The sequence below is a fragment of the Sapajus apella genome, unplaced genomic scaffold (genome assembly GCF_009761245.1).
Source record: "Sapajus apella isolate SASKATOON/1434 unplaced genomic scaffold, GSC_monkey_1.0 scaffold48, whole genome shotgun sequence".
Lineage (NCBI taxonomy): Eukaryota > Metazoa > Chordata > Mammalia > Primates > Cebidae > Sapajus > Sapajus apella.
In genome coordinates this window covers 7,784,987-7,794,867 of record NW_022436988.1, presented here as the reverse complement: position 1 = coordinate 7,794,867, position 9,881 = coordinate 7,784,987, and the positions used below count along the sequence as shown (strand labels likewise).

At 53.4% G+C, this 9,881-nt stretch overlaps 3 protein-coding genes and 1 long non-coding RNA gene across 13 annotated transcripts in view; 3 read left to right on the top strand and 1 right to left on the bottom strand.

The window, feature by feature from the left end:
• Positions 1-1,675, top strand: part of SLC16A5 (solute carrier family 16 member 5) — a 24,513-nt gene extending 22,838 nt beyond the window's left edge. For all 8 annotated transcript variants that reach the window (XR_004257775.1, XR_004257774.1, XR_004257780.1 and 5 more), the window contains one exon: positions 1,664-1,675. The gene's annotated coding sequence lies outside the window, so the exon portion shown is untranslated. The remainder of the gene's footprint in view (positions 1-1,663) is intronic.
• The window catches only part of ARMC7 (armadillo repeat containing 7), an 11,445-nt gene extending 4,738 nt beyond the window's left edge, over positions 1-6,707 (top strand). The window contains exon 3 of one of the 3 annotated variants that reach the window (XM_032241729.1): positions 5,962-6,707. In XM_032241729.1, coding sequence (XP_032097620.1) covers positions 5,962-6,323 — 362 coding nt within the window. In that variant the 3' untranslated portion in view covers positions 6,324-6,707. Of the gene's footprint in view, positions 1-784; positions 1,203-5,961 lie in introns of those variants that run through there. The other 2 variants (XM_032241730.1, XM_032241731.1) reach the window with 2 other exon arrangements.
• Positions 1,690-3,718, top strand: LOC116525686. Its single transcript, XR_004257782.1, has 3 exons — positions 1,690-2,032; positions 3,018-3,357; positions 3,529-3,718. It is a non-coding gene; the product is annotated as an uncharacterized LOC116525686 (long non-coding RNA).
• Positions 6,708-7,808: 1,101 nt separating the features above from the next.
• NT5C (5', 3'-nucleotidase, cytosolic) lies at positions 7,809-9,403 on the bottom strand. Its single transcript, XM_032241728.1, has 5 exons — positions 9,143-9,403; positions 8,775-8,875; positions 8,630-8,690; positions 8,328-8,442; positions 7,809-8,224 (listed from the first exon to the last, which is right to left on the bottom strand). The coding sequence occupies exons 1-5, from the start codon at positions 9,314-9,316 to the stop codon at positions 8,070-8,072; spliced, it is 606 nt and encodes a 201-aa protein (XP_032097619.1). The 5' UTR covers positions 9,317-9,403; the 3' UTR covers positions 7,809-8,069.
• Positions 9,404-9,881: the final 478 nt, after the last annotated feature.

Here is a 9,881-nt window from a genome sequence, read left to right as displayed (position 1 = left end):
TTTTTTTTTTTGAGATAGAGTCTCCCTCTGTCACCCAGGCTGGAGTGTAGTGGTATGATCATAGCTCACGCAATCTTCCCACCTTAGACTACCAAGTAGCTGTGACTACAGTTGTATACCACCATGCCTGGCTAATTTTTTTTTTTTAATTTTTGTCAAGACAGGGTCTCACTGTGTTACCCAGACTGGTCTTCCATCCCCTCCCTTTTTGTGCCTCTGCCCCACAGCTGCTGCCATCTGAATGGTGACTGTGGCCCCTGCAGAAGCATGTGGCTAAACCACCAGGGGGCGATAGAGCTCCTCCAAATCAAGCCGCTGACCCTAGAGAAAAATTGGCGAAAGTCAAAGAGCAGTCGCCCCAAAAAGTGTTTACCAGTCGGAGTCTTTTGTGCTGTTATTTCTCAGGAAATTGTCAGGAAGCAACTTTCCCAGGACGGGACACCCTGAGGTCCGGGTCCACTGAGCTATGGGGACGGCGTGGCCCTGGCATAGGTTCTTGCTACCCTGGGCAGCTTCCCCGCGTGGGGGGCTGAGCCCCGGTCCTGGTGTCCGCGGTCCCAGCGTCTCCACTTCTCAGCTGATTCCTAGCAGCTGAGTCCTGTCCCTTCGTTTCCTGACCTGCCTTGCCTGCCTTGCAGGCTGCTGCAGGAGCAGAAGTGTGGATGTGTGTCTGTGCATCTGTGTCTGTGCAGGCACTTTATCTAGAATTCTTAGGATCGTTATCACCAGCTTTATTTTTCCCAACCATTTTTTCCTCCTTTTTTTCTCTTCCTTATTCTGCCAGAGCAAGATCCCTGGTCCCAAGCAAGTAACTTTCTCAGCATCGAATCCCTCAGTGGGACACTCTGCAGAGGAAGTTTCTCTTGTATTTATTATGCATGACTGAGAAGGAGAGCTGGTGCCCTTGTTTCTCTTTCTCTTAATGTCTTGGGGTGGGGATCCCTGACAGGCACTTACTCTGCTGCTTCTGGAGAAGGCTCTGTGCTGTGCTGCACTGTGGAGGGTTGAGTCTTTTATCCCCTGTGGCAGCCCTGAGATTGTGATCTCCCTGAGGGCAGCACCCAGCCTTGCTTCTGTCTTTGTGGCTTGAGTGCTTAGGCCTTTTGGCCTAGGGAGGAGGAGAGAAGGGGAAGGAAAAGCAGGGAAACTTCACTTCATAGGTGTGGAGTCCCGGCTATGACGTGATGCAGCACCCAGAGCAGGGTTTGCATAATGGCAGCTGTAATCCCAGCTACTCAGGAGGGTGAGGCAGGAAAATTGCTTGAACCCATGAGGCAGTGAGCCAAGATCATGCCACTGCACTTCAGCTTGGGCAACAGAGCAAGACTCTGTCTCAAAAAAATAAATAAATAAAGGATGTTATCTTTAGTTTCTCTGGGGAAAGCAGACATTCTCTCTCTGACCGTGACTTCCTTGGCTATTGTTTTAAGCTACCTATGACCTTCTTGCTTATCAAGTTGCTCATTTGCTTCTCAGGGCTAGCTGGGTGCCTGGAATTTCTTGAAGGGACTCAAGAGTTTCCTTTATTTCCATGCTTAGGGCCCTGCAGGCCCCTAGAGAGACCCCCACTCTTACTGGATGTCAGCCGGGGCTTCAGTCTGGACCCAGTGTTCCTATCAGCAGTGGCAGTAGACCTGCGGTGGCAGCGACCACTCGCCAGCAGCAGCCTGGCCTCGCTAACCATCATCTCTCTGCAGGGGTCCCTTTCTCCTGTGGCTTCCTCTCAGTTGCCCCCACAGGCACAGCCACAGCCATGAGGAAGGACCTGTTTATAGCAATCGTGGAGAACATGCATGAGTTGTCTCCAGCCCCTTTCTTGGCCTTTTGTGGGTTTGCCCATTTAGAACAATCGTGGAACTAGCTTATTGACCCTTTCCCTGTGCTTCTGGCTGCCTTTTCTGCCCAGGGTCCAGGGCTCTTGTTTGGGTGCTGTTGAGGTAAAAGCTGCCTCTTCTGGATGCCCACCCAGTGTACACCATGCGCTTACCACATGCCCACCTGAACCAGCCCTGCCCACAAGGCCTCTGAATCTGTCATTAACTGCAAGGCAGGTGGTTCTAGCCTCTTTTTAAATATCAGGAACTCCCCGCCACCAAGTGAGGGTAAGTTCACTGCCTGGGGCTCCCACTGTTAGCGATAACTGGAGCCTGGATGACCCTGTCATCGAGGATCCAAATTCCATGCCCTGGGGAACTAGCTGCAGAACTCAGGCTCAGCCTCCAGGACGTTTTCTTTCCTTGTTCTTTCTCTTTACTGTACCTTGCTGCCTCTGCCACATTCCTGAGTGAGTTCTGGTGGGAAGACATTTCTGACGCAACTGATAGTGCCCACGATTTGAGGCCACATTTTTTTTTTTTTTTTTTTTGAGATGGAGTCGCCCTGTCACCCAGGCTGGAGTGCAATGGTGCAATCTCGGCTCACTACAACTTCTGCCTCCCAGGTTCAAGCAGCTCTCCGGCCTCGGCCTCCTAAGTAGCTGGGATGACAGGCGCCTGTCACCACACCTAGCTAATTTTTATATTTTAGTAGAGACGGGGTTTTGTGATGTTGGCCAGGATGGTCTCAAACTCCTGACCTCAGTGATCCACCCACCTCAGCCTCCCAAAGTGCTGGGATTAAGGCGTGAGCTATCGCGCCCAGCCATAGTTTGCCAGTGTCATAGAGGAACTGTCACTGGGGCTGCGTGCAGTGGCTCATGCCTGTAATTCTAGCACTTTGGGAGGCCAAGGTAGGAGGATCACTTGAGCCCAGGAGTTTGAGGCCAGCCTGGGAAACATAGTGAGACCCCATCTCTACAAAAAATATAAAAAATTAATGAGGTGTGGTAGTGCACGCCTGTAGTCCCAGCTACTTAGGAGGCTGAGTCAGAAGGATCACTTGAGTCCAGAATGTTGAGGCTGCAGTGAGCCGTGATCACGACACTGCACTCCAGCTGGGGTGACAGAGCAAGACCCTGTCTCAAAGAAAAATACAAACGAAAAAAGAAGGAACTGACCCCAGGAGGTGTCCTTGGTCAGGCCAGAGCTGCCCTTGTTTGGGATGATGGATGGGAGGTGGATGAATTATGGAAACCAGATGTAAAGCCAGGGTCTCAGTAAATAGTCATTGAATGAAATAATTCTGAGTTCAAGTCCTAAATGAAAGTGTTGGTAGCCTTTGGAATTCTACTGGGAGGGTCTGCCCACAGCGCCATTGACTGACTCTTAGATGTCCTGTGTACCTACCCACGCCATCCTAGATGCTGTATGAAGATATGAAGGAATCAGGAGGTAATTTTCTACTTTCATGAAAACTGGTTGAATCCTAGCATATCGTAGAATATTTAGCAGTTTTGTTACTAAAACAGAGTTTAAGAAGGTGGCCTCCCACAGGAGAACTGCCTGAACCCAGGAGGCGGAGGTTGCGGTGAGCCGAGACAGCGCCATTTCACTCCAGCCTGGGTAACAAGAGCAAAACTCCGTTTCAAAAAGAAAAAGAAAAAAAAAAAAAGGTGAAAAAAATAAAACTAATTAAAAAAAAAAAAAGAAGGTGGCCTCCCAGAATTCAGGTTAATCTCTTTCCTGTGTTCTATTTTCTGCAATACATATAGCTGCCACCAGATGGTAGTGGTGTTCCGATAAAGGCTGGTAAATAATTCCTTATCAGCCTCTTTGGAAAACAGTACTTTGGGCTGGGCATGGTGGGGTCATGCCTGTAATCCCAGAACTTTGGGAGGTCAAGGTGGGTGGATCATTTGAGGTCAGGAGTTGAAACCAGCCTGACTAACATGGTGAAACCCATCTCTACTAAAAATACGAAAAAAAAAAAATTAGCCAGGCACAGGGGTGCGTGTGTGTAATCCCAGCTACTTGGGAGGCTGAGGCAGGAAAATTGCTTGAGCTCAACAGTGGAGGTTGCAGTGAGCCAAGATTGTGCTACTGCACTTTCAGCCTAAGGGACAGAGTGAAACTCTTATCTCAAAAAAAAAAAAAATTTTAATAAGAAAACCAGTATTTTGTAAAGTTGAAGATAGACCAGGCACGGTGGCTCACGCCTGTAATCCCAGCACTTTGGGAGGCCGAGGCAGGCAGATCATGAGGTCAAGAGATCGAGACCATCCTGGCCAACATGGTGAAACCCCATTACTAAAAAATAGAAAAAATAAGCTGGGAATGGTGGTGGGCGCCTCTAGTCCCAGTTACTCAGGAGGCTGAGGCAGGAGAATCACTTGAACCCGGGAGGCAGAGGTTGCAGTGAGCCAAGGTCACGCCACTCTGTACCCCAGTACCACGATAGAGCGAGACCCCATCAAAAAAAAAAAAAAAGTTGAAGATAATAGGCGCACCCCATGACCCAGCACTTCAATCCACAGGGCTAGGGTACATGCACATGCAGTGAAACGCCACTAGCAGTACTGTCTGTAACGGTCCCAAGGTCCTAAACCAGAGACAGTCAGCAGGAGAGTGGATACTGACATCATGGGATATTTCTACTATTTAGCAACCAAACTGAAATCTACAGTTGCATGCAGCGATCTTAAAAACATAATATTTAGCAAATGATGCTAGACTCATAGTAATACCGTGTAACCAGGAAGCTGTGTGTCTCTGAGGGAGGGAAGAGGACTGGATCAGAAAGGCACATGCAAAGGCTTATGGATCACCTCAATACTGGCTACACAGGCACTTGCTTTCTCATTGATAAACTCTGCATGTATGTGCTGGCACTATTCTGTATATGAGGGCTACAGGTCTGGTACTGCCAACCTCTGGGCTCTGAACAGGTGGATGCTTACTCCACATCACCTGTGTGTCCAAACACAATGACGCTAATCACATCATTTCATTTCTGTGCCAGTTTTACCGGTGAAGAAACCAAGGCTTACAGAAATTGAGTAGCTGGCTCTGGTCACCTGGTCTTCAGTGGCAGTGCTGAGATCCTCACTGGATCTGCCTGGCATAGAGCGTGGGGTGGCTACCCCATATCTCCTCCTCTTACTGATCCTGGGTCACATGTCCTTCTGCTTAGAAATTCTCCTGTTTGGCCAGGCACTGTGGTTCATCCCAAAGTGCTGTGGCTCAATCCCAGCACTCTGGGAGGTTGAGGCGGGCAGATCACGAAGTCAGGAGATCGAGCCCATCCTGGCTAACATGGTAAAACCCTGTCTCTACTAAAAAATACAAAAAGTTAGCTGGGCATGATGATAAGCACCTGTAGTCCCAGATGCTCGGGAGGCTGAGGAAGAAGAATCGCTTGAAACTGGGAGGCGGAGGTTGCAGTGAGCTGAGATTGCACCACTGCACTACAACTTGGGCTACAGAGAGAGACTCTGTCTCAAAAAATAAATAATAATAATTGTTCTATGGTGACAATGCATTATAGATTTTGTTTTAGTTTTTTATTTTATTTATTTATTTTTGAAACAGGCTTGCTGTGTTACCCAGGCTGGAATGCAGTGGCACAATCTTGGCTCACTGCAACCTCTGCCTCCCCAGTTCAAGAGATTCTCCTTCCTCAGCCTCCCAAGTAGCTGGGATTACAGGCACACACCACCACGTCCAACTAATTTTTGTATTTTTAGTAGAGATGGAGTTTCACCATGTTGGCCAGGCTGGTCTTGAACTCCTGACCTCAGATGGTCCACCCACCTCAGCCTCCCAAAGTGCTGGGATTACAAGCATGAGCCACCATGCCCGGCCTTGTTTTACTTTTTTACATTTAAGAAAGGGAAAAAAGCATATCAGCCATTGAACTGAGAAGGAAAGGGATTTGTGCCCACTTTCAGAAGGCTGGGCTGTGGCAGGCCGGGGCAGGCAGGCCTTTCTGAAAGCTTGAGAGGGCAGGAAGCCGGAATGGGCTTTGGATCTCTTGTACTGGGGCAAGCTTCCTTCTGGCCTGGGACCCATCCTGGGGCTCATGGGCTGGGGAGCTGGGAGGAAGGCTAGGGCTGCAGCATACAGATTCTTCCTTGTTCTCCCACAGGAGGCCTGTGCAACCTGTGCCCAGACAGAGCCAACAAGGAACACATCCTGCAGGCAGGAGGCATCCCTCTCATCATCAACTGCCTGTCCAGCCCCAACGAGGAGACAGTGCTGTCTGCCATCACCACGCTCATACACCTGAGCGCACCGGGCCCCTGCCGCCCCCCAGAGCTGACCGCTGCACCCGTGGTACAGTGCATGCTGCGCTTCTCCCTCTCAGCCAGTGCCAGGCTCCGGAACCTGGCGCAGATCTTCCTGGAGGACTTCTGCTCCCCCAGCCAAGTGGCTGAGGCCCGCAGCCGGCAGGCACACTCTGCCCTGGGTATCCCACTGCCTAGGAGCGTGTCCCCACAGCAGCGCTGATCCATGGAGACCTGGAGACTATAGCACTCCTACAGCTGGAGACCATGGGCCTGGTGTGGACACAGGGCACAGGAGGAGGACATGCTGCCCAAGTGGTGCCTTTTCGGCCATTGGAAAGGTGAGTTCTTTCAGCAGGACAGGTATTTACACTGTGATGAAATGCTATTCAGTTAAGGAAGCCAGACTCAGAGACACATGAATAAACTGGAGCTGCTTCCATAGGCCCACACTCAACCCTATGTCCAGCGTCACCACTGCCAGGCAGGCGACGGTGTAAGCAGCAGCTACGTGGCCAGGCGCGGTGGCTCACAACTGTAATCTCAGCACTTTGGGAGGCCAAGGCAGGCGGATCACGAGGTCAAGAGATCGAGACCATCCTGGCCAACATGGTGAAACCCTGTCTACTAAAATACAAAAATTAGCTAGGCATGGTGGCACATGCCTGTAGTCCCAGCTACTTGGGAGGCTGAGGCAGGAGAAATGCTTGAACCTGGGAGGCCGAGGTTGCAGTGAGCCTAGCCTGGCAACCTGGCACTGCACTCCAGCCTGGCGCCTGGTGACAGAACAAGACTGTATCTCAAAAAAAAAAAAAAGCAGCCACATACCTGGACCCAGAGGCTTTGCAGGACAGTGTTCTCAGCAACTGAGACTGAGGCTTAAGAGAGTAACTTCATAGCAGGAAATAAGGGATTAACTTTAACAGAAGTGTCCAGAGTAGTTTTCAGGGACAGAAATGAGATGCCTCATGGTGAAAGGATCTCACCCTGGGAAAGTGTGGTGCCCCCTTGAGGGCTGTGGAGGATGGATACCTCCCCCAGGGGCTCTCCAGGCTGGGCATTTGGTGTGGGGATGCCAACCTGGATAACCTGTGGCCCAGCATGAATCGTCTGCCCAGCCCTGCTTTCTGCCAGGCACCACGTAAGGGACTCCAAGATGAAGATGGGATCCCTGCCCTTGAGTGACACAGCCCAGTGACTTAACATGTCCATCAGGCATCAAGAAAAGGCCATGAGAGTGATGACACATCGGAATGGAGGCATGACCCCGGGGAGCTGCATCTTCCCCCCCTCGCCCTCCTCCTCTGCTGTCATACTCAGTGATGGGGAGCCCCTACCCCAGAAGTATATCTCGTGAGGGCATCAGGGACGCAGTGAAAGAGTGGTGCTCAAGGGAGACAGGAAGAGACAGCAACATAGAGGAAGTGGCTCCATGTCCTTGGTGCGCCCTGGTCTACAACAGAAGGTATGTGGGACCCGATGGAAAGCTGGAGCTCAGGGAAAATGGGGGGTCCTTGCCTCTTGTGTACCCCCTCAAGGCTGACCTCTTAGATGGCCCAAGAATGGCAAATGCTACAGGAATGGTATCCACATGGACATGGAAATGGGGCAGATTCAGGGGCCACTGGACTCAGAGGGGAGGGCAGGGCTCACCAGCACCCACCCAGGGAGCCTGTCCCTTTACACTCCCAAATAAAGGGTCCTAGAAGACTAGAAAGCCAAGGTCTTTTATTAAAAGGGTCCCAACTAGTTTTCCCACTCTATTTGCATGCCAGTCAGGGTCCAGGGGCAGCCTCTCGGGAGGTACCGGGGCTGGGCCTGTGGCCTGGCAGCACAGAGGTTACGGTGTCTGCCTGCACCATTCCACGGGGCCAGAGGCCCCAGCACGATGCCAACCTGACTCGGCTCTGCGGTGGCCCCTGCGGGCCTGCCCTTCCTTCAGCTCCAGCCGCTGCCCACGGCATCCCTCTCATTCCCGCTGCACAGCTGCTCGCTTGCTGTCTAAGATCTCCCTCCAGTTGTCACTCCAGGAGAGCAGCCGTCTCCTTGTGGGGGGCAGGACCAGGTGCCGATTGTGGCAGCAGGTGAACAAGATGTGCTCCCAGCTTGGGGTCTTCTCATGGCCTAGGACAGGAAGGCAGCCCGCTGTCATCTGGTTATTTTTACTCCCTCTCCCTACTCCAGGTAGGCCAGAGGCCTGGAGGCTGCCAAGGATGACGGATCCAACCTCGAATTGTGTCCTTGTCATCAATGAGCAGGTCCCCCAAGACCACCGTCTTGTCCCTTGTCAGGATAATTCGCTCTAGGAACTGGGGCCCCAGGTGCTGTTCCACCCAGCGGTACTGTGTAGGAGACACAGGTCTGTCAGTAGGGCCTGATGGGAGCCGGAATTGAGGGGCAAGGAGTGGGGTGTAAGCCCTTGAGAGCCCCACCCCCACCCCCAACCTTCTGGTTTCTGGTGGTTTCTTTTTAAAATCAGGATTTAGGCAGCTCCATGTGCGGTGGGGGGGGGGGGCCGGGCAGCCACACCTTCTCACCCACACAGTGGTCGTACTTCAGCAGGGGGCTGGTGCAGATGAAGACCTCCGTGCTGCGGAGGAGGAGGACGTGGTCACTGCTGGGAGCCGGGAGCCCGAAGCCCACCCCGGCCTCCGCCCGCCCTCGCCCTCCTTACTCCGGCAGGTCGTTCATCTCCCGCACGGCGTCCAAGGCCCCCGGGATGGGCTCCAGGTCCAGGAAAAAGCCTGGGGCTTCGTACACACTGGCCACTTTGTCCTGAAAGACAAGAGATCTGGGTCCCGGTTTCTGCCTCTGGCAGATCCAGCTCCAGCGAGGACTCGCAGGGAGCCTCCTAGGGGCTCCGGGCTCCGGCTCGGAGCTGCGGAGGGGGCTTCGCTCAGGGGCTCGCGCCCAAAGGCTCCTCCCCAGGGTGCGCTGCCCGCGGGTTCTGGGGTGACAGCTCTGCTCCATTCACACAGAAGGGGGTGGCCCCGAGAACGGTGGTAGCCGGCCCTGCCCGGGTGGGGACCCCGCGCCCCCTACCGCCAGGTCGGGCCGCAGGGCGCGGTACTGCTCGCGGGCCAGGAAGCCGCGGCGCTGCTCCAGCGGCACGTGCGGCTCCCTGGGGAAACGGTCGCGAAAGCCCCGCAGGAGGCCGGTCTCGAAGTCAGCCAGGACGCCGTCCATGTCCACCAGCACGCGTACGCGCCGCGCCATTGCCGCCAGGCCGGGACTGCGGGCTCGTGGGGGCACCAGCCCAGCCGGAAGCGCGGGGAGGGAGAAAGGGGAAGGGAGCGCCGCTTCCGGAGCTGCGGCGCTAGGCGGGGCCGCCGAGTTTATTTGCATAGAACGCTGGGCCGCTCGTAGACTGGTGGCGGTGCAGGTGGCCCTGCGGTTATGTGAAGCCTTCCTAGGTAAGTTAGGGTGCAGGGACGGCTCTGAGGGGCCTTTTTCTGACCCTGCGCTTCTCGTACTCAGCCTTTGTCCCCATCAGCTGCCTCCCAGTTTACAGCAAATGTACCCCACATTACTAGTCGGGGACTGACCTTCCAGGGGTGCAACAAAGGGATGCCCTGAAATACCGGGAAGCGCCGAGCGCGGTGGCTCACGCTGGTAATCCAGCACTTTGGTAGGCCGAGGCGGACGGATCACCTTAAGTCGGGAGTTCGAGACCAGCCTGACCAACAAGGAGAAACTCCCATCTCTACTAAAATACAAAAATTAGCTGGGCACAGTGGAGCATGCATGTAATCCCAGCTACTCGGGAGGCTGAGGCAGGAGA

Coding starts and splice junctions, on each gene's coding strand:
- NT5C (XM_032241728.1), bottom strand. CDS start 9,316: ATGGCGCGGCGCGTACGCGTGCTGGTGGACATGGACGGCGTCCTGGCT. Junction 8,876..9,142: donor CCCTGCGGCCCGACCTGGCG/GTAGGGGGCGCG, acceptor CTTGTCTTTCAG/GACAAAGTGGCCAGTGTGTA. Junction 8,691..8,774: donor GAGATGAACGACCTGCCGGA/GTAAGGAGGGCG, acceptor CCTCCTCCGCAG/CACGGAGGTCTTCATCTGCA.